The sequence below is a fragment of the Toxotes jaculatrix genome, chromosome 21, assembly GCF_017976425.1.
Source record: "Toxotes jaculatrix isolate fToxJac2 chromosome 21, fToxJac2.pri, whole genome shotgun sequence".
Lineage (NCBI taxonomy): Eukaryota > Metazoa > Chordata > Actinopteri > Toxotidae > Toxotes > Toxotes jaculatrix.
This window is the reverse complement of record NC_054414.1, coordinates 6,809,064-6,831,457: the sequence shown is the minus strand read 5'-3', so window position 1 is coordinate 6,831,457 and position 22,394 is coordinate 6,809,064. Positions and strand designations below refer to the sequence as shown.

Sequence of the window (22,394 nt, the reverse complement as noted above, 5' to 3'; positions counted from 1 at the left end):
CAGCACAACACGAAGGTCTGCCAGTGTTTGTGAGTCTGAATTCGTCTTTGCCAGAGCTGTACATCAGAGGGGAACCTTCAACTTTTCTGCTGTATAATTACTCCCATCAGAGAGGGAAGTGCTCGAGAATAAATGCAGCATTGACATTAACATGAACGTTTCTAGGACTGCTAAATATAGGGTAAGTTCTGAATCTCTCTCAGGTGAAAGAAACACCCTGCACTCAGCCACGTCACAGTGCTGCATTGTCAGACAGTCCTATTGACTTCGCTGTCACTCGGCACAGGAATAACATGTGAAGTCATGACATGGTTGACATTTTGAAACAGCAGAGGAAAATATGCCACGAATACCTGACATCCTATAGGTCAACTGTGAACACGGCCATCGCACAGATCAAACAACAAACCACCACGGACTTCAATTCAACCTTTATTATCTTGTTCTTTTCTGCTTTAAATTAATTTCCTCTCCTTTTCGTAACATCTGAAATAAATGAAAACATCCTGAACAGGAGTGATAATAAAGACTGACTTAATTTAAATCGATACATAATAAAAAACAAACAGTAAAACATATGTAATGTCTTTAACGTGTCTGTAAAACACTGTTCCAGCTCAGCTTGGTATGGTAGGATTTGGCATCTTAACAGAAATGCCTTCAGTTGGTTGCTTCTTCTTAAAAACTAAATATCATTCTCTTATTGCATTTGACAAAAAAAAAAAAAAAATACAAACAGGAACAAAACCGCTGCTAAAAAACACAACTTAAGAGACATATGCAATAGTGCCAATGTTTTTGAACTTTTTAGCTATCACAACTGTCAGCCTCTCTCTCACACACACACACACACACACACACACACACACACACACACACACACACACACACACACACACACACACACACACACACACACACACACACACACACACACACACACACACACACACACACAACCTTTTCTCTCAAATGCAAGCTGTCAGATTAACATCTATTCACTTCCCTGACTGCAGCAGATAAGTGTTCAAAAGCAAGCACAAACATTCACACAAACGTTTCTCATGAATCTCTCATGGACAAGAAAGAAAAAGAAAAACAACAACAAGAAAAACATTCAACATTGTAGCATTAACACAGACACTCCCGATCATCATCATCATCATCATCATCACATCCTCCTCCATTCGGACATACTGTCAACACTCCTTTCATGCACACACAGGCAGGCAGGAGGGCACCTTGTACAGCGAGTAAATAAGTGATCATAGTCATCATTAACATCATAACAATATATAATAACCAACTTGCTTTCTCGAGTAAGAAAAAATACAATAGCGAGGTCAGTGTTTGAAGGGCAAAGAACAAAAAAAAAAGAAAAAAAAAGGACATCTCTGGATTTCCACAAAGTTTCACACATTTCTTTTTTCTTTTAAAACAGAAAAAATAATGATAAACAACCGACGTACATCAACAAGGAGATACAATTTTGCTTGTCAAATATAAGTATGTAACTGATGAGAAGGTGTGATGCTGCTGACATGGCGGGCGGGCGGCCGCTGGGTGTTAGCCAAGGCCACTGCTGTTGTAACATTTAGTCGTCCTGTAAGGTCTGTTGTGTTGTAGCTCTGTTTCAAAAATGGAGGGATTTGTGGAGGATGTGTCAACAACAAACCCAAAGGCATATAGTGCAAGTTTGGCTAATGTTGTTTTTGTTTAGATTTTTTTTTTTTTTTTTTTATACCCTGGGTCCCATGTTGATTGGCATATTTCCACCAAGGTAGAGGTGTCGGTACCTACTAAAAACACTCGCCTTTTCCAGATCTCAACGGTTGCTGATGGTCCATTTGATTCAGTAGTGTGGCGCTGTCCCAAAATTTCTACAAACTCCAGATCCTTCCCCACTCTCAAGCTTCCAAACATGAGAACTCAAAAGTACACCTGCTAGGTCTACGAGGGCTCAGTCTGCAAGTCTGAATTTTGAGATTCAACCATTAAATAGTAATACAAAAAGAAAAAAAAAATTGTGGCACACTAAAAACAGCAATAGCTAAACTTGTTGACATGTACGACTCTGGCTGAGCCTGTCTACAGTGCATGCCTGAGTGATCGGGTCTCTGAATGCAGATGGCGGGATTTGGAGTAAAAAGACAAAGAGCTATCCAGTTGAGTCCTAAAGAGTTTAATGGATTTCACCTTTTTCTCCGGTTCAAGTTTTACTGTTGTCTTCATTTAAAGTTAAGCGGTTTAATGTGTATGTGTGAAAATAATGTGTGCATGTACTGAATGTAACCTGTGTGTAGTATGAATGTTGAGTGTTAAGTGTTGGGTGACCAGTGTAGCTATAATTCACGTCATCTCTGCATGTAAATAAGTACAGAGTGTGACATATGTATTACAACATGGGTGTAAAATATGTGTGTGTCAGTCGGACCCTTAGATGGAGTCGGCCCCTCCGCCCAGCAGGTCCCCTGGCAGCAGTGAGGCGGGGCTGCCCATCTGGTGACGATCCTCCAGTGCCGGGGAACCCCAGAGGCTACTGCTAGGGTACCCTGCCCCGCTCATCCCACCCATTCCCCCCCACAGGCCCTGCCTTCCAGCCTCCACACCTCCAGCCCCGCCCACCCCCGTCCCATTGCTGCTCCACTGGGCAAAGATGCCCAGCCCGGGTCCCTGGGTGGCGGACTGGTCCGATGAGCTGCCTGTGCTGTCCAGACTCTGCCACCCAGAGCTGGAAGACCCGGCTCCTCCATTTCCTGCTCCTCCAGCTGAGGATCCTCCTTCTACTCCTCCTCCCCCGCTGCTGCCTCCCGCTCCACCTCTCTCGCAGCTTCCTCCGTTACTGTTAGCGCCCACCGCTGAGGCTGCAGAAGGCCCGGAGCCTGCAGAACCGGCTGTGGTTCCTCCGCTACCTGCTCCTCCAGCCTGGGAATGTGCAATGTAACGAGCCACATCCTCCTCGCTCACAAACTCCGCCAAGATGGTGGTGTTACCCAGAACACACCTGGGAAAAACAAAAAAGTCTCTCAGTTCCTCTTAAATGCTGTATGGGTTTTATAAGTGGCTTTAAAGATTTTTTTAACCTTCTGAGTGAACTACAATGAACTGAGTTTTACAATAAATTATACTGTATCATAAAATAAATGCTGACTGCTGGCCTGGCTCTGTCCAAAGGTAAAAATCCCTTCTAAAGCTCACTTATTAACACATTACATCTGTTTAGTTCTATCTGTACAAACACAGAAGAGTAAGAACACTTTACACCATTAACCTCCTGTAGTTTCTCATGGTCCAGGCAAGAAAATAGTCTGGCACATCACCAATGTAAAAAGTTAATGATCATTAATACATTTCAGTTTTTTTATACAGATTTAACAAACAAGCTATGTTTTAATTTGTGAGCTTTGGAGGCCCGGGTAGGCAGATTTAGTTGCCTGTGGATGTCGTCAGGCCAGCTGTTTCCTCGCTAAGCTAAGCTAAGCCAAGTTAACTGGCTACATATTTACCACAGAGACATGAGAGTGATAATATAAAGACGTTATCTAAACAACAGACTGTCTTACATGTGGAGAGCGCTCTGGGCCTTGGCTGCCTCCTGTTTGGAGCCGTAGCGAATCAGAGCTGTGCCCTGGGTCAGTCCAAGGTGAAAGGTCAGCAGGGGGCCGTGCTGCATGCAGATGGTCCTCAGTGTAGAGCCATCAATCTGCAGGAATATACAACATGCACGGTGGTGAACTTAAATGGAAGAATGGTAGTAATGGGCTGAGGTATGAAACTCAGAGCAGCGTTTCCATGTGGAATTAATTTTTTGTGCCTGTTTATGATTAGTGCAGGCATGAAGTGAGTCTAAACAAGCCTGCCAGTATTAGAGTGGTTACAGCTCTACAACAAAACATCAACAACAAAAAAAATTTTTACTCTGGATTTTCCCCACAGCACTTGTATCTGTAAAATGTGTGTGTGGTTGCACCTGTGGTGTGAGGTTGCTGAGCACCAACCAGCAGCTTTCCCGAGAGCTGCCATCGCTCCAGGTCGAGCCTGCAGAGAGAGAGAGAAAAAAAATCTGAGTGAGAGTTTTCAACATCCCCTGTAAACACAACCCCATTCTGTTTTTCCCCTCAGCGTCTCAAACGTAATAAATGATGAATAACTTTCCTCGCTGCTTTAACCGGAGCTTGGCTTCTCTTCAAATCAAATATAAATGGACTCTTGAGTTTAAAAGAGCACTGTGTTGTATCTCAGCAATCAGAGCCAGTTGTTTTTATCTCCGGTGGACATTTAAATCAGCTGAATATTTCAACAAGTGCCATGTCTGACTGAGGGGAAAGGGGCAACCTTGTCGCTAAAAAAAAAAAAAACATGAATAATGCGTGAGAGCGTTACCAGTGGTGCTGGAGCCACCACCCCAGCCCCGGCCAGCCAGTCGAGGGGCTCCTCCTGACCAAGGGGAAGGTGATGACTGCTTTTGACTGGCTAGTCCTGGAGGTGGGCGGGACAGCTGGATTTGGCTGCTGCCACGGTTGGCTTTCCAGGACTTGTGTCCAATGGGCTCTGGGGGCCAGCTGGTCTTGTAGTCTGTGTACTTTGCTGTAGGGAGAGAGAAATCAACAGTTAGCTCTAGTTTTGATGGCGGTGCAGGCAGCCAAGTTTTGACTACAAACTAGCCAAGTGGTTGCAAAATCAAAATTATATTAACTTTGTTCTAAAATCACTGTTTTAAGTGATTGATTTCTGCTTCAGTTATTATGGCATTATCTGACAAATTTGAACTATCAATTTAAGTGAAAATAGCAAATCTTTCAGTCACGTAGTATACGTCTAAATGGTCCTCATTAGTAGCCAAACATTTCATTAAATATACTTTTTAACTTTTTTTCACAATAAAGACATCAAGGCAGGGACAACACGAGAGGGAGAAACAGAAAGTCAAGACAGAACAACACATCAGCACAGCAATGAGACACTATGTGCCCGTGTGTAGTTACCTGAGTTGTGTGCGTTGTTGAGGGGACTGTCTGAGGCACTGTAGGGCCAGGCACCAGGTGAAGGCAGCAAGGTGTTGAGGGGAGGGGTGGAATCTGCAAACAAAGGAAAAAAAACCAGCACTGTTAGAAATTACTTCATTACTGAATGACTAAAAGCTATTCCAACACACAGACTTAACATACATTTATGGAGGCTTGTTTAAAATCCTTAATGGTACTGAAAATAGAAACACAGGGAATGTTCCCGGATGATGTGATGATCCTATAGGTTTATCTGATGGGTCAGTTTTCATTATTTCAACCTTGTTCCTGAGAAGTGTGAAGTGAATAGATTTAAGCTGCAGTTTGCTGTGTTCTGTTTTCTCAACACTGTCATTTTAAGCTTCCACCCACCATTGGCAGCACTTTACACACAGTGATTGGATATTTCTTGCTGAAATGCATCTTGGCAATCATAGTTAATGTCTATCGTGAAGTTCTTATGTACACAGACAGGTAATTTATATAAAAAGTGAACACAAGCAAAATTTTGGGAACTAAAAAACAACAAGAAAAAAAACATAACTTCAGGGAGCGCAGAAAAACAAATCAAAACAAAAATAAATGTAAAGGTAAGTTTGCTGTTCTCAACCACTGTCAGACAAATGCTTACCTGTATTGTCTTGTAACAACTGGTGCTCAGTATCATTGAGGCTGGGGGACACCGCGTTTCCCATCATGCTCCCTGGGGTCATATAAGGGTCAGATTCAGGGTCCACACGGTCAATTCCCTTCCAGGGCACACCAGGCTGGAACTCTAAAAAAAGGAATATACATGAGGTCTGCTGTAGCCGGTTCTTCAAGGCAAGCGTGCAGGTCGAGGAAATATGACACATTCATCACCAGAAGACAATACTGAATCGCAATCAACACTTCCACATGGAAAATATCACAGGTCATTGCTCTGGAGTTAGAGAGAACACACTCCTACAGAAACGCAAAAACTTCTCTTCTCCCATTATCTTATTTTAAACCCTCTTGGATCATCTGGCTACTATAACTTGTCACTAACCAGGAGGCCAGCTGGGCGTGGTGGTAGGCTTGGTAACCATCTTTCCAGGGGTGCGATGCCAGTTGTCACCCAGCCCGTCTCCAACCATCATGTCATACTGAGAGTAGGGCGAGCCCCCCGGCATCTTTATGGGGGTGACAGGACCTGGGAGATTGTCGGAGGATGATGATAATGTATGTTACATCACTGAACACCAGATGGCTTCCCAAACCACCTTAATATGTGACAACACATCTAATCCCATTAACACTTTATCTGCCTCAACACTCATTCATCCCACGTCTTATCAAGCACAAGGTTTGTATGAAGAAAAAAAATATTTAAGAAAAAAACAAAAACAAAGACAGCTCACCATTTTTATGGAATGCGTTCTCAGGTGAGGGTGTGTCTGGAGATGAGTGCCCCTCCATCATCCATTTGAATCGGGACTGCTGACTCCCCAAGTCCTTCATGCCCCCAGGGCCACCCAACACAGAACCACCCAGGTCCAGACCTGGGAGGTTCACACCAGAACCAAAACCTGCTCACAGGAAGAGACACACAAACATGAGGGACTTTATTATGTTTAACCATCTGGTGATACAAAAACTTAACAAGCCAAATTCTGTAAAATCAAAGCAAAGAAATATTTCACAGTGTTAAACTGTTTGTGGCTTAACAGGTGATCTCTGGTAACTGTACTACATGCACACTATGGTGCAATGAGTGAGTGTATGTTCCATAAAACCGGTCTAGGAATCGCTCACCAGAGTATGGTCCAAGAGTTTTTTGGTGCAGGTCAGCCATAGAGCCTGCCAGGCCTGGATGGGGCAGGGGATCAGCCACAGGCAGTTTGGGACCCCCTATGCCACCTCCACCATGGTGGGAGGGGGAGAGTTTTGAGCTGCCGCCTAAACCCCCGACCTGCTGCTGCTGCTGCCTCTGCTGGAGCACTGCCATGATCCTGGCCAACTAAGGAGACACGACAAAAAACAAGAGTCAACAGCTGGGAGGTGGAAGTAAAAAGGTAACACAAGAGTGTGTGATATGTGAGGATTACTATAGTAAGACAAGTGTGTGTACCTGCTGAGGGTCGGTCTGCTGTCGCACATTCTGCGTGAATTTCCTCTGGTTTTGCAGTAGCTGCTGTTGCTGTGGTTGTGGCTGCTGCTGCTGCTGCTGCTGGAGGAGGAGCTGACAAGCCTGAACGAACACAGACAGAATGAAACAGAAAAAGAAACAAAAGAGGAGTGAGAAGACAACGGAGACAAAAATGCATTTACCAACTGACTGCTGTGCAGACCAAGAGTCATTTTTTGGCTCCTCTAAGAGGTAATCGTCATTAGTTAAATATTTGGTCAGTGAGTCATAGCTTTAACAAGTTTGTTTCATGAAAATACATCAGTGTTACAGAAGTCTGCGGAGTGATTTTGAAGTGTAATCCTTGCACAATTTATGTAAAAAAAAGATATATATACATGCAGGTGTGCGTGTAAAACATTTATAGACGCACACATTTGCTAACAGGTTTTCTCCTCCATATTTCCAAAATCTACATTTTCTCACCTAATAGCGTGATCTGATTTCAAGGATTTTGTGGTTGTTTAGGATAATTTATCATGAATCACCATACACTGCTCCTGACTATGTCACTCTATACATAAGAATTATTCCATAAGGAAAACAAAAGACACAGTCAGGAGTAAAATCCACTCACACATCACAAAGTCTTCTGTGATGTGAAAGTGCATGTTGCAAACAGCAGAAACATTTGTCCAAAACAAACTGCAAACTTCTTTTCCATCATTTTTGAAAGTTAGTGTGAAATTTTCAAACGGTTCAGGACAGTCAAATGATCACATCCTTTCTCTAAACATTTCCAGACTCCGCAGACCTGTGATGGAACCATGCAGTGGCTTTCAGAGATGTATTGTGCTGCTTCTCACCACTTGAAACTGAATGTGAGGTGGGTAGAGGCTTAGCATGGCAATATGCTGGGGGGACAGCTGTGGAGGGAACACACCTCCCCCGACTCCTGCCACTCCTCCAACGCCGCCAACACCCCCCACGCTCCCGCTGGGAGGGGGCATCTGCTTCAGCACAGAGCCTGGCACCTGGAGACAGACCAAACGGCAGGCAGGCACACCTGTTACCACAGAAACGCTTTGGTGCTGTAACCACTAGCAACCATATTAGCTGAGTGTTTCTCCCTGATTAACATTGATTCTCTTTCATGTTCTCATTAGCTAGTGTTAACAAGTGACTCGACCTGAGTGAGTGAATGAAATTGATTCAATTCCTGGACAAGATGTGCATTTCCCTTTGTATTCTTTAGAAGTAAGCAGGAGACATGGTCAATGTTGTCCTGAGGAATGATTATGCAGCCTTGGAACCGCACAGACTAATAGACGCTGTGCACACAGTCAGCAGACCTGATGTGTAAGCTCATAGATAGAGGAATCAGACAATTACAAGAGCTAAAAACATACAGCAGCAGCAGCAGCAAATCCCATGTTGGTTTAACCCTTAAGTTGTTTGAGTATTTTAGAAGAGCTGAACACCAGCTGATCATGACCCAAAGAGTCACAGCGATTGCCCTTACAAGCAAGAATATAGAAATGGACATTGCAAAGAGTTCAACAAACTTGAGGTAAGTCAGTCAGCTTTTTTACTGGTTACTCAGTTTCACACATAAAAAGTAAAGTTGGCTCTTCCTACGAATGTTTTACACTGACAGCCAACCCACTCGGTTACTGTGTCAACGAGCGAAACATATCATCAGGTGGAAAGAATACTGATTAGAGAGTACCAAAGCTTAAATACCTGAGGTGACAGGAACTGATGAGGCACTTGCGCTCGTATCCCTGGGGACTGGTTTATGGGTGGGACACTTGGCTGGTGTCTTGACTGGGCCATCCCTCCACCACCGCCAAAGATACTGTGACCGCCCTGTGATTGAAGATCAGGAAAATTAAATCTCCATAACAGCAGAGAAATAGATATGAAAAACACACTAATATGGGAGAATGTGACATCAAACTGGAGAAGAAACACGTGGGGGCATAACTGTATGACTATCTTACAAAAACAGATAACTACAAGAATCTTATGTAAAGATGGTAGGACAGAAACAAGAGGAGCAGTTATCTTACTTGTCTAAAGGGGATAGTGTGGTTGAAGAGGGAATGGGGTTTGTAGACAGTGGGTGGTGAGTACAGAGAGCAAGGACCCTCCTCCCCAAGGCACCCATCCTGATTGGTCAAAGGCAAGGTCTGTCACAGTGACAGCCAGGTGAAGACCAATTTGAGTGGTGGTAAAGGAAAGGTAGGGGAGGGTCGAGACAAGGAGAAATGGGGCAGACCAGGGAGAAAAGGTAGAATCACAGAAGGAAATAAAGAACAGTGATAAAGGACAAAATGTTATCTAGACATGAGAAAGACAAAGGCTGCTAAGGTGGCAATGGAATGTTACCTTGTCATAGTAGGAACCAGCATCCCCAGGTGCTGCCTCTTTGGAACCAGGTGGACGATAAGACATCCCCCCTCCTCCTCTCCCTCCCTTCCTCATGTCTCCATTGTAATCATTCATTCCCATGCCTCGTTTCTCCGCCTCCATCTTCTTCTCCTGGAGAGAACCCGGAGCCAGGTCAATGTTTGGGCCACTGGGATCATCATTCTGTCCAGTAGAAAAGGCCACAGTCATGATCATGACCATCAACAGTAAAAGCACCATCATTACCGAGTAGGAAATTCCCACCTAGTAAATACTTGTACATTTTGGCTAAATAACAAAGCTCTGGAAAAAAATGAATCAGCCTTGTTCAACATTTCCTGCTTTATAAAACTCAGGTAGTGAGTAAAATGCTGTCTTACCAGCAGCCCCATGTTAGAGAATTGTCTGTTGATAGGGCTCATCCACGAGTCTCCACTGCCAGCCTTCAGTGGACCCTGAGAGACAAATACAAAGTCAAATCAAATGATGGCTAAGCAGTGGCGTTACTTTGCAGGCAAAATATGCATAACTCTTAAAAATCTCAACAATCTCTATTCTACCTTCATTAAGCCCATGAAGGTTTCTAAACCCAAATATTGTGCCTTTTTTCTTTGAATAAATCTTTAATTTTTCATGCTTTACCTTTATCAAGGTGTCCCCACCAGTAACCCACCTTGTTGCTGGGCTTCTTCCCGCTGTGGCTCTGGCCCCAGCCACCATTGCTTCCCTGTCCCCAAGATGAGCCGCTTCCCTGGGAGCCCGCGCTGTTCCACATGCTACCTCCCTCCTCCTCATCCTCCCAGCTCGAGTGACGAGAGGCTGCCACAGAGCCCTCTTTGTCCCCCCAGCCATCTTGCATAGACTTTGAACCTGTGGGAGGAAAATAGTCAATACCATTAACAGATATGAAATTAATATTTATTCTCATGTTCTCATATTGAACTATTAAGCATCTCAAAAGCTATACGTCATGTTTAACTACATATGCTTTAGTTTTTATTTAACTTCCTAACCAGATTTGATGGGGTTGGGAGAAGGGTTTCCCCAGCCTGTTGTCTTCCCTCCAGCATTGTCAGGGTCTCCCCAGCCAGAAGGGGCATCACTAGGCTTTCCCCAAGCAGCTGTGCCATTGTCTACTGTAGGACTAGTTGGAGAAGTACCACCCCAACCAGACGGACCTGCAGACACACATTAACAACACAGGTTAAGACAGAGAAACCTGACTGAGATCCATTGAGTAAGGACATGACCTCTCCATTCAATTGAAGTCACTAACTTAACAACATCATGGCTGACTGCTGTTAATGTGGTTTTGGAGATTAAACCATAAAGATAGCAAGCAGGTGCCGGGATGAAAAACAACTATGTATGAATTAAGCCCCCCCCCCCCCAATTCTACATGACATCTTCAAAATCACAATATTGTGTTCAAATCCACAGCTTCTACTGTCTTACCCATAGCTGAAGCTTTCCCTGGTCCATGGCCAGTGTTGAAGTCTCTGTTACCGCCGAGCCCTGTGGCCTGCCTGCTAGGTTGCTGCTGTATTGGAGGTCCCTGTTGTTGTTGCTGCTGCTGCTGCTGCTGTGCCTGACTCTGAACATGAGGCTGCTGGCCCGCAGGGGAGCTGTTCTTGTCCCACAAGTTGACTGGCTTGTAGTTGTAATGGGTTGGGTCTCCCCACGCTGATGTTCCGTCGTCTATCTCATTCTTCCTGCTTATAGACTGCGGTGAGGGTTCCTCCCAGCCGCTTGGTTCAGATCCACTTCCACCTCCTCCGGGGCCACCGGGGATGGGCCCCGAGGTCCAGCCTGAGCTTTGGTTCTGATTCTGGGCTTGAGAGATGGGTTTCCTCCCCCCGCCCCCTTGCATAGCCCCTTGGTCCAACGCTTGCTGCAGCTGTGGATGCTGATTGCGAGGCTGTGATTGTTGCTGTTGCAGTTGTGCCTGTGGGCCTGTGATGGAGCCCAACTGGCTGTTTGGCATCTGGTGCATTTTGTTTCCTCCACTCCAATTTTGATGGGGTTTGGACCCCATACCCCCAACAACACCCATCCCTCCTCCTCCATTCCCTCCTCCCCCTGTGCCCCCTGCTCCCCAGGTTCTCCGTGGAGCATTATCATCCCAGCTTCCCCAGCCACCCACACCTGAATCCCCACCTGAGTTTCCGCCTCCATTCTTCCTCTCATTCTCCCATCCTCCTCCTCCATTATTTGATTTGGACTCCTGCTCTCCCCAGTCTCTACCTGCCCCAACCTTCTGTCCTGATCCCCACCCACTTCCTCCTCCATTCCCACCCATTTCTTTCCAACCGCCTGCCCCTTTCTCCTCCTGACCACCCCCCCAGCCTCCACTCACTGGGTCACCTTGTTGCCCAAGATCACCCCACCCTCCTCCATTTCCTGCTCTACTACTATCTCTCCATTCCTCCTTCCCCCAACCCTTGGTCTCCTGGCCATCCCCAGTTCCCACCCCTTCTCCACCCCAGCCTGTAGCATTCCCCTGCTGGTTATGTCCTGGTACAATCCCTGACCCCATACCCGGTCCTGTTGTGGTCACTGGCCCAGATTGTGAGACGCCAAGATTCCTCATGTTAGGGCCTGAAGGTGGTGGGGCTCTCCCAGACAGAGAGGCTCCACTGCTGCTACTGTTGCTGCTGCTCTCCCAGCCCTCTCCGGAGGAACCAGCAGATGGAACCAGGGAAGGATTGACCCCAGGACCCACTGATTCAGTGATTAGGGTCCTGGGTCCACCAGAATACTGAGTAGAACCACCAAGTGACGATGCATGTTTTGATGTAGCTGATGATGATCCACCTTTACTCTGTCCTCCTTGTTCTTCAACATCCCAGGCCGTGTTTTGTCGGATCTGTGTTTGGCCCCAGCCTGTGTTGGAAAGGACTCGTGGGTCCAGATCAGAACGGCTTAGGAGGTTCTGTAAGGCAGCTTCAGTGTTAGGTGCCTGGCGGCGAGTACGACTGTTGCTGCTGTTAGGTCCGCTCCCGCTTCTGGAATTTCCACCGCTGGACGAAGATCCTCCCCGTACTCCCTGTCCTCCTACTCCCCCGCCCCATTCCCCAGTTTCACCTTCTCCCTTCTGATTGTCCCAAGCTCTGGTCAAAGTGGTGGCTGTTGAAGAAGGTGAAGAGGTGGCAGGGGGGTTGCCAGCTGTGCTGCCCCCACTGCTGCTGCTGTTACTGCTGCAGGCTCCACCCATTCCCTCTCCTCCTGGATTAGCTCCAATGCCAGCTGAGCTCCCACCCCAATCACCACCAGAAACTCCTCTCTCCCCTCCTCCTGATGACCCCCACCCTCCCTGAGATACCCCAGAGGTTTGACTACTATTTCCACCAGTTCCTGCACTGCCCCAAGCATTAACCCCACTAGTGGAACTTGGATAACCCCAACCCGAGGTCCCATTATCTGCTTCAGCAGCTCCAAATCCCCCTGTGCCACCTGCTCCACCCTCCCATCCATCAGTCCTTGAGGCACCCGTTTTGGAGTTAGCTGCAGGGTAAGAAGGCTGGCCTCTCCATGAGGAGGCAAGGCTGTGGTCTCCCACACTCATCCCACCTCCTCCCACACCACGGTCCATTCCTCCCCCAACCCCTTCCCCCCCTGCGATTTTTGGTCCCGCTGATTCGCTGTCCCACTTCCCCGCTCCCATCTCTCTGTCTCTGGATTGCATTTGGTGAAGTTGGTGCTGATGGGTGCTTGATTGATTCACAGATAAAGGTGGGTTGCCCCCCAGCACCCCGCCTGCCCCACCTCCCAGCCCCAGGGAAGCAGAACTGTTGGCAGACAAAGACCCTCCAGGGCCCTGGTGATGGAAGGAAGACTGACCTCCTTCTCCTGCAGCAGCGGGCCCATCCTGCTGCACCAGGGCAGGCCAGGCCGAAGGGTTGGCATTTGGACTGAAGTTGGCACCTGGAATCCCACTGCTGCCGGCGACGGGGCCACTGGCTTCATGGCTCCCTGGCACAGCGGAGGCTTTGGAAAGTGAGGAGGGCTGTTGTAGCAGAGGCCCAGCTGCAGCTACTGCATTCCCTCCTCCAAGATGACCCTGGGAGGCAGCCGTCCCCCATGCCACACCGTTGGACGACTGCATACATTCATTGGGCAAAGAGAACGAGGAAGTGGGTGAGGATTGGTTGCCAGAGGCACTGATGCTATTCACAGGCATTCCACTGTTGCTGCTGCCCCCTCCAGCCCTGGTGAAAGAAGCTCCTCCCCCATCACTGCCAGCGATGCTAGGCCACTCCTCCAGGTCATTGCCATCGACAATCACCTTCTCCCTGCCCTGAGAGGAGGTCTGACTGCCTGAGCTCGTCCCCCACATGGAATTTGCATAATTAGAAGTAGTAGTAGAAGCAGCAACTGATGATGAGGTGAGGGCCAATGAGGAGGCCGCCACACCAGAATCTGAAAAAGCACATCCAACAAGAGAAAGACGTTAGGGGTTAAAAGAAGGAAACATTGAGAGGAATTATCTAAATAATCTTTTACACGGAAGAGATGTATTCTAAGTGTGACCTACAGCATGCCTAACGCTTACCTGAGACAGCAGCCATGTTTGCATTTGGGCCATCCCCTCCTCCTCCCCCTCCCAGCAGCATGGAGGACAGTGGCGGTTGACCCCTCTTCAGTAGCACTTTATGGTCCTGCTGGCAGCGGAATCGCGGCGGCACTTCTCTCGGCATGTAGCGCGGTTGCTGCTGAGGCGCCTGGGCTCCGCCTCCGCTACTTGTACTGCCGTTTCCAGCAGCACTGGGGCCGCCAGCGGTGGAGGAAGAACTGGTGGTGGAGGTGGGCTGTCCGTTGGCCACCGCCAGGCGCTTGGCATTGTTGCCGCCCTGTGACGGGGTGGCAGCGCTGCCAGGGCCCGAGGTGGCTGGGGATGGGGAGGCAGAGGGGGTGGGTCCAGGGCTGGGGGAGGCAGAGCTGCTCTGAGTGCCAGGAGACTGGGTAGACGCCGGCTTGGTCAAGTCTGGCACTGCAGTAAAGTCAAGGCAGAGAAAGAAACAGAGGTTAGGGAATTAAGTATTATTTAACCAAGTACATCTTAAGGGAACAGTACACAGTTCACTTTCTATTAACGTAAACATATATTTGGTATAAAACAGATAAGGGAAAAGAGGATACCACAAAGAATTCCCTGATGCAGATGTTTTGAGTTCATGAACAATGCGCTAAGCATTTTTGTTTTTCAAAACTACAAAAGAAATTTTTTAAAACACGGACAAACACATACAATAAAAAAAAATTAATCATCTATAAAAAAGGATTGATGAACGTTGGAGAACAACACCTAACACCTACATTTAAACATATACGTACATCAATATGCTGCTTACCTTTGTTTTTTTGTTCTGTAACCTAAAATAAACAGAAAAAGTAGGTAAATTAGTTGCTAAACCATTCTTTTAGAAAGTGAGGACAAAATATATATCACTTCAAATGTGAAACGTGTAAACCAACATGATTTGAGAAAAGATGAAAAAGAAAGTAAACAGGAGACAACTTGAGGTTTACAGGAATGAAAATGTGAATGCGGTTAGATATAAAAAAAAAAAAAAAAAAAAAAAAATCTTGCGTCTAGGTGCGCCAGGATGATAAATGTATCATTCCCCACATTCAAGATCCTGTAGTTGTTGAGACTTGCTTTGTCTTAAACAGCGTTCTGCTAACACTGACAGACTTAATTCAAACATAAATGTTTGCTCTTCTTCCCATTAGCTCCATTTTATATTTTCAAAACAGGGCAACTTAAAGCTCCACCCTAGTTGATGAAATATTTCAAAACTGCACTCAATGTAAATGTTTATTTTCTTACAAAAGTTTAAAAAAAAGTCCACTTAGAATGACATTCTAAATTGCAATCATTCTGCCTACCCCAAAAAACAACTATCTGAGCTGAACTATAGTAAATACATAAATGTTTTACATCACATATTGTATTACCATATAATTCAATGCAATGGACATGAACTTGATAGCATTACGTGACAATGATATGGGTTAAGGAAATATGGCCAAATAATTAAATCTAACAGAATTTTATGCCTACTTGAACTCAAACAGAACATGATTAAAAAATAGTTTTCTTTATTAAAACTATATTTCATATATGCAATATCAACAAACAATAATGACAAAACAGGTTATTGTCATTCGTGGTCACACTGGAAAACTAGGCAGCTAAAGTTTGCTGTTTTTCAGCTGTGGTTTTGAAAATGGGACGGAAGCTGGTATCAGAATCTAAAGGAGATGAACATTGCTCCGGTGCCACTGCATGCTTTTGTTTTAGTGATGGAACAGGTTTGTCGTGCTGCTACTTTTAGTTCAAAGAGTTTTCACAAACTTCACACATCCCAGCGGTCTGTTCCATGTCGGACATTGCAAAACTGAAACATTTACATATCAGAGGTAACATGACTACATTTCTTTGGTATTATCTTGTCATCTTCTGCAACTGCAGGTCCCATTACAATTTTTTCACCATATTACAATTTTTCACATCATTAAGAAAAACTATCGTCCAGCCCTCATAAGAGTACATTACATGACATGTACTCGTACTGTCATAAACCAACATCTGACAAGATACAGATGTGAATTTAATCTATCCAACTTGTACAGTGCCACAGCTTTAAGGACAACAAATTTAAATGCAACAAGTACAACCTTGCCATATCAAGTTAAATTTCCCTATGTTAAAACTGTTTTTAAGGCCAGTGTACGCCACACTCCCCTCAATATACTCCAAACAAAATATAATGTTTGTTCTCAAACGTTGTTGTTGAACATGGTGCTGCTACATGTTTGTTCAGTGGTGTCAGATGGAGGAGTTTGCAAGTCATTGTGGGAAGCAGATGCAAATCATAAGCACCACATAAAAATTTAAACCAAATATGGTTCCCTAGAGAATCAAACTGTTTTTTCTATTTTAAAAGTCATCAGTGTCTCTTTTGGCATGTTACACTGTTGGCTGGCCAGTCTGTGTGTATTTTAGTGATTCAACCCAGCATACTGGACCCAAGAGTATTACTGAAACAGCCGATAAGATGAACACACACACCTTCTGAGAGGCTTCCCTTTTCCGTTTGTCGTCTTTTTTCCTTTTCTTGTCTTCCATGAACTACTGCTCCTGTCCTGATACTCCTTTCTTCTAGAGAGGAAAAAAAAAAGATTGTGGCCACACATTCATCATTTTAAAAATCACTGAGTGCTTCTTTTTGTAGATAGTGTCTTTTAACTGTAGTAAAACACTGCTCAAAAAGACAGAAATAGTTGATGACTGCAGCTAAAATCAAGGGAAAAAGACAGCATCACAGTTGCTACATGGCCATGTGAGCCTTCAACCATGTGTTTAAGCGACAATGGACTATATGCTTGATTAGATGAATCAGCCATCAGGTGCTAGAGCTAAGAATACTGCTGGACATGTGGGCAACAAACACACTAATTATCCCTATCAGAAGCATGCAGAACAGTGTAAGCTGATCACACCCGTAGGTTCAACTAATTTAGATGGTTTACAAGAGGTATGATTTTAGTCAGCCAACTCATCCTGTCAGCAGACTTACTGAATCTGCATGTGGCTAAGAAAACAACAAGTTACCAGCTGAAGGGTTGAGACCCAGGCTTGTGCTTTAATTATCTCTAAGATGGAGTATGAGCAAATCTTGGGGGTTAGGCTATTAAACAGCTGTCAGACAAAAAAAAGTGCAGTCCAAGAACACCAAATAATGCACTGTCATTAAGAACCCCAATACAGGAACACAGAGCAGGCTGATATAGACAAATCTAACTAGCATTATAGTTTTGATCATATACCTCATTATTTACAAAAGGACTGTAATGCTGTTTTAGGGCCGGGTTATGAGCTTTAAAGACATTCATGAACAAGATTTTCTCCTAAAATAAAGAAACAAAGAGAAACACTGCTAAAGTAGATGGGCAGGCATTCACTGTTCATTTAGCTCAACTTTAACAGTCTAATAGGCTTCGAAATGTTGTCATTCAATTGTAATGTAGCCAGGAATGCACTAATCTAAAACAGCAGTATATGAAAATGTGGCATTAACCAAAATCCCACAGAATATTTAAGCTCATATTACCATGCCTAAATACAGGTCATCCGTATATTAACTTACATGAGAACAGGCGGTTTAAATCCATAAACCTATTGAACTTCTAAGCCCTGACGGTGTTTGTCTTTAGTTGATTTCGTGTTCGCTCACTGCCGTAAACAGATCAAGAGGTAGGGATCCTTGCAACACGGAAAACGAAACCAACATCATACCTGAGGCATTTCAGGATCAGAAACCCATAAAAATAGAGTGATTATAAAGAGCTTTCAGATCTGCACTCAGCTCTGTCCAGCTACTCTTCAAATCGCTTTTTTAAGCTACGCCGGCTAATGTTACCTTACCTGTTGTCCTGTCAACGCTGTTATAACCTCTTCAGCATTTAGCTAGCTAACGTTATAGCATTAGAAGATCTGAGTTTTCTGGAACCAAAAATTGGTAAAAACCATTCGCGAAAAGACAGTGCTGGTTACAGTCGCTTAAACCGTGTATAATAAACGGAAATAGCCAACCGCCATCATCCCAGTCCTTATAAGTTTATACAAGCGACAATTCTGATAGCAATGGCTGATAAAATATTTCGTCGATAGCAAACACCAAGGAGTGGTGTCCATACTTGTAAAATACGCATACGCCGAACAGCACGCACAATAACGAGTTAAAGAGATTAACCTAAGTAAGTTTGGTGACTACTTTGTTTACACAGCGGTCCTAAAACAGCAAATACACCGAGCCCGAATCCACATAGCCAGCTCTGCTAATGCACAGCCACCAATACTGCTACATCAGTGCCTAATGCTATCGGACGTTAGGCAGCTAGCTGGGTAAGCTAAGTTACCTACCGACAGTGGCTTCAAGTAGCCAGGCTAACGGCGTTAGCTTGGCTAGCGAGCGAAGTGGCATGGTATTTCCTCCACAAAGGTATTGCAGTAATCATGTATGCACACAAATCATGACATGGCAAAACGCTTAGAAATATTAGAGTTCTATCAATCTACTCACCTCAAGAATCACATATGAAGAAAAGCTAGCGTGCTAGCTAGCTTAGCTAAAGTGCTTCAGTGCGATTTTTTTTTTAGCTTTTTGAGGCATTCGTCGATGCTACAAGAACAGCGACGCCTGAGCAGATAGTCAAGTAAGTGGCAGATGATGAAAAATACACACGCAATAAGCTACTGATTTGTAAATAAGTACTAACGTTGTAATAGTGTAAACCCTAATGTGCAGAAGAATTTAAATTTCAAAGCGCTGTGGAGTCAGTCGGTTGACGGGCGGCCATTTTGCTGCTCAGTATGAAGCGTCTCCAATGGCCAGCCTGTGGCAGCTGCGTGGAAGCTCTCTGACTGGCTGGTTCCTACCGAGAGCGATGCATAAAAGACGCTTTTTGACCTTCATAAACTTTTGACATTCAAACTTAGCACCATTTTACATGCTTCGTAGGTCAACAGTCCTCCATAATACATCCTTAATATAGATACTGAGGTCATAAACCAAAAAAAAAAAAAACGTTACTATTTTGCTGCAATTTGCTAATTCATAAGCGCTGCTCATAACTTTCTCCTGATAGCATGGGTCCGAAAAAGAGAGGAGCAAGGAAAAGGAAAACTGAGGAGGCTTTGGATGTAGAGAAGAAAGGAGAGGACACAGAGGAGAAGGAGGCGGATGAGAGAGGAGATAAGCGGAGGAAGGACCGTGGAAATAAGAAATACATTGGAGCTCATGTTGGCATTCAAGGTAAGGACTAATGTCACCCCCTTAAGTTATTAAAAGACGCACGGACTCACTCACTCGCAGTTCTTGCGCTCATATCCCACCTGTTTCCCCAGGTGGGATATGGAAAGCAGTGGAGTCCTGCACGGAGATGGGTGGCAGCAGTTTCGCCCTGTTTCTGGGCTCCCAGCGCTCATGGAAGAGGCCCGCACTGGACGAGACAGCTGCAGCCAAGTTTAGGGAGCAAGTTTCCCTTCAAGGGTTTGACCCAGCTCACATCCTGCCTCATGGGTCATACCTGATGAACTGTGGGTCTCCTAAAGAGGGTTTGTCATGCACTGATGGATTTCTCCTTCAAATTCTGTCCTTGACTTTTCTCCCTTCCTCTCTTACTCTTAGTTACCTGCCCTTGTCTTGCATTGGTTATTTCATCTTCCCAAATGTGTCTCCTCTTCTCCTCTGACAACCTCGCCTGGTTTGTGTCAACGTGTTGCGCCCAGATGTGTTTGAGAAGAGCCAGGCGCTGCTGTTGGATGAGCTCAGCCGCTGCAGCCTCCTGGGCCTCAACCTCTACAACTTCCATCCTGGCTCCTCGCTGGGCTCCATCACCACTGAACAGTGTGTGGACAAGATAGCGGGCGCCATTAACCACGCTCACCAGCAAACGCCTACTGTGATTACAGGTACAGGGGCTGGACAAAACAACAGAAACATGCAGGAAGTTTCACAGCGGTAAATACCCTTGTGATGAAGCTTGTAACATCTGGAAGTTGGCGACTATCAGAGGTGTTGATACAACTCTGTTTAAATGTATTTGATTCTGTGATGCTGTGGGGCACTTAGAGGTAAAATGAGGCCAGAGAGTCAATTTTGCTGATGTGCCAGTTGCAAACACTGCAAAATTACATAATGTAGCAAGAGGGGGAAAAGTATCAAAAACAGCAATGACACATGCTAAACACAGGAAAACTGCATTTGGAAAGAGGAACAGGAGAAACCTCACCAACACTGACTCACAGACACTCACTGGTATATTTGTGTAGCGATAGAACTTGGAGTCAAAGCCAAGCCCAGTGCACACAGATTGAATTAGTGCGTTAACTCCTTTTGCATGTAATTAATAAAATTAAGCTTTAATGTGTTTTGAACGTCTCCAGGAAGATTAATATTTCACTACCACAAGTAGATTTTTACTTTTTCTTTGCAGACACATCAACACCTCATACAAAACCATGTGACCTCAGATTGACTTTTGGATTAATACATAACTTTGCACAACCGACTGCAGTCTAAATCGCTCTTGCCTTACTTGTGATTCATGGCACCAACCACGGTCTTTTTGACTCACATACCCCAAATGCCACCAGTGTGACAAGAATACACTGCAGTGAAATGCCTGCAAAAACATTAAAGCAGTAGCACAAAATTCCCCCAGGCTGTGCTTCAAGAACAAGCAGCAGCAGCAGCAAACTCAATCTTGATTCTGCCTTTCTTTCCTTTGCCCTCCATGTGGTCAGTGTTGGAGAACATGAGCGGTCAGGGCAGCACAGTGGGTGGTAAGTTCTCTGAGCTGAAGAGCATCATAGCCAAAGTGAGAGATCAGACCAGAGTTGGAGTGTGTCTGGATACCTGCCATGCCTTCGCAGCAGGTAGGTGAAACCACAGGTTGACCTTTTTGTCTAACAAAATCAGTAGAAGACAGAGTCTCTATAAACGGTTAGTGTTCAGCACCATTTCTGTTTACCTCTAGTACCACTGTATAAACCTGAAATCTGCTTGATATCCAAGCTTAAAACAAGGCAGCTTTTGATTTGGAGGTGACTCGTCAAAATATTTTATATTTTTTTCTTTGTGCTCTTCGTTTCTTGGTAGGATATGACCTGGCTGCAGAGGGAGGAGTGAAGGCTATGCTCAATGAGTTTGACCAGGAAGTCGGGCTCCACTATCTCAAAGCTGTCCATCTCAATGACTCCAAAGGTGCAGCCAGAAAAATAATTAACACCCAGATTAGCGAAATGGTCTATTGTGCTTTAAGAACTGAAAATTTCTGTTTGGTTTACAACATTTATCCAACGAGCATTTTCCTGAATTCTACCCTCTTGCATGTAAACTGATAAACTCTTTGTTGCTTCAATCTTTTTGATGTGCAGGTAAACTGGGCTGCAACCTCGATCGCCACGAAGACATTGGTAAAGGTCACATTGGAATCTCTGCTTTCAGAGACATTGTCAATGAGCCCAGATTAGACAATATCCCTCTGATCCTGGAGACACCTGGACGGTGAGATAACTGCAGAGACAAGGAATCTTTTTTTCAAAGTCATAATTTGTTGTTTGCCAAATAGCTATATCTCATGCATTATCTCATGCATAAGTATCTTAAAATCTAAGTATACTGTAAATCCGTTTGGTCTAATATAATACTTTTTGTTTTATTTAAAAAAAAACAACTTTGTGGCCACTTTGATTAGCTGCCTCTACCAGATCCTCATATATAAGTCAAGTTTGCGTTTCAGTTGTTCAGTGAAGTTGTAACACGACTGTTATGTCCTCTTCCCACAGGCCAGGATTCGAGTACGCCGAGCAGATTGAACTTCTCTATTCCCTCTATGAGGAAAAAATAGAAAACGCACTGGTGAATTAACACTGCTAAAGTGAACCCTGTAAAACTCCAGCTCGTGTCTGTTAAGAGAACTTTAGTGTTTGTCAAGGACCAAAGTGGATGGATGCTGGAGGCCGTTGTCCTTAAACACATTCAGAATTTGTTTGGTTGTTAATCACAATGTAAAAAGTTTAAGAAAGAAATACTCTTTGTCTCCCATTGAATAAATGTGTGTTGTTAAAAGATTTTTGACCTGTACAGATTTGTTGTGTTCGGAATGAGCCATTAGAGGGCAGCAATAACACACAAATGCAACACAAACCTGATGTGAGCCTCAAAGGATAAAGGCAGAGATGAAAAAGTGGACAGAAATCCAACTTGCATGCACATTCACATGTGACAGTATAAAATTTAACGGTTCAGTTAAGATTTTTTAACTCTAATATAGTTATAAGTGACTTTAAGTTCACGTGTGAACAGATCATGTAA

The 22,394-nt window shown here is 44.7% G+C and overlaps 2 protein-coding genes across 6 annotated transcripts; one reads left to right on the top strand and one right to left on the bottom strand.

Moving 5' to 3' along the window:
* Positions 1 to 419: 419 nt before the first annotated feature.
* Positions 420 to 18,734, bottom strand: tnrc6b (trinucleotide repeat containing adaptor 6B). Of its 4 annotated transcripts, none has more exons than XM_041066809.1 (22): positions 18,597 to 18,734; positions 16,583 to 16,672; positions 14,859 to 14,880; positions 14,060 to 14,497; positions 10,963 to 13,926; positions 10,521 to 10,685; positions 10,181 to 10,377; positions 9,888 to 9,962; positions 9,487 to 9,690; positions 9,168 to 9,287; positions 8,839 to 8,964; positions 7,962 to 8,129; positions 7,099 to 7,218; positions 6,783 to 6,987; positions 6,389 to 6,556; positions 6,037 to 6,180; positions 5,638 to 5,781; positions 4,986 to 5,078; positions 4,384 to 4,587; positions 3,971 to 4,038; positions 3,564 to 3,703; positions 420 to 3,004 (listed from the first exon to the last, which is right to left on the bottom strand). In XM_041066809.1, exons 2-22 carry the CDS (start codon positions 16,637 to 16,639, stop codon positions 2,437 to 2,439), a joined length of 6,390 nt encoding a protein of 2,129 aa, XP_040922743.1. In that variant the 5' UTR covers positions 16,640 to 16,672; positions 18,597 to 18,734; the 3' UTR covers positions 420 to 2,436. The 4 variants fall into 4 exon arrangements, with proteins under 4 accessions (XP_040922743.1, XP_040922744.1, XP_040922745.1 ...); XM_041066810.1 differs by having other exon boundaries at positions 16,583 to 16,669; positions 18,597 to 18,709; XM_041066811.1 differs by lacking the exon at positions 18,597 to 18,734 and adding an exon at positions 17,939 to 17,965.
* Positions 18,651 to 22,166, top strand: si:ch211-141o9.10 (probable endonuclease 4). Of its 2 annotated transcripts, none has more exons than XM_041066814.1 (8): positions 18,651 to 18,729; positions 19,162 to 19,328; positions 19,421 to 19,630; positions 19,805 to 19,987; positions 20,822 to 20,953; positions 21,177 to 21,281; positions 21,455 to 21,584; positions 21,866 to 22,166. In XM_041066814.1, the coding sequence occupies exons 2-8, from the start codon at positions 19,163 to 19,165 to the stop codon at positions 21,945 to 21,947; spliced, it is 1,008 nt and encodes a 335-aa protein (XP_040922748.1). In that variant the 5' UTR covers positions 18,651 to 18,729; position 19,162; the 3' UTR covers positions 21,948 to 22,166. The 2 variants fall into 2 exon arrangements, with proteins under 2 accessions (XP_040922748.1, XP_040922747.1); XM_041066813.1 differs by lacking the exon at positions 18,651 to 18,729 and adding an exon at positions 18,910 to 19,030.
* Positions 22,167 to 22,394: the final 228 nt, after the last annotated feature.

Excerpts from the sequence above, each read along its gene's own strand:
- tnrc6b (XM_041066809.1), bottom strand. The coding sequence starts at position 16,639 with ATGGAAGACAAGAAAAGGAAAAAAGACGACAAACGGAAAAGGGAAGCC. Across the intron at positions 14,881-16,582 it reads AAAGGGAAGCCTCTCAGAAG|GTTACAGAACAAAAAAACAA; the intron begins GTGTGTGTGTTC and ends TGTTTATTTTAG. Across the intron at positions 9,288-9,486 it reads CTGGTTCCTACTATGACAAG|ACCTTGCCTTTGACCAATCA; the intron begins GTAACATTCCAT and ends TCACTGTGACAG.
- si:ch211-141o9.10 (XM_041066814.1), top strand. The coding sequence starts at position 19,163 with ATGGGTCCGAAAAAGAGAGGAGCAAGGAAAAGGAAAACTGAGGAGGCT. Across the intron at positions 19,329-19,420 it reads AGCTCATGTTGGCATTCAAG|GTGGGATATGGAAAGCAGTG; the intron begins GTAAGGACTAAT and ends CTGTTTCCCCAG. Across the intron at positions 19,631-19,804 it reads CTGTGGGTCTCCTAAAGAGG|ATGTGTTTGAGAAGAGCCAG; the intron begins GTTTGTCATGCA and ends TGTTGCGCCCAG.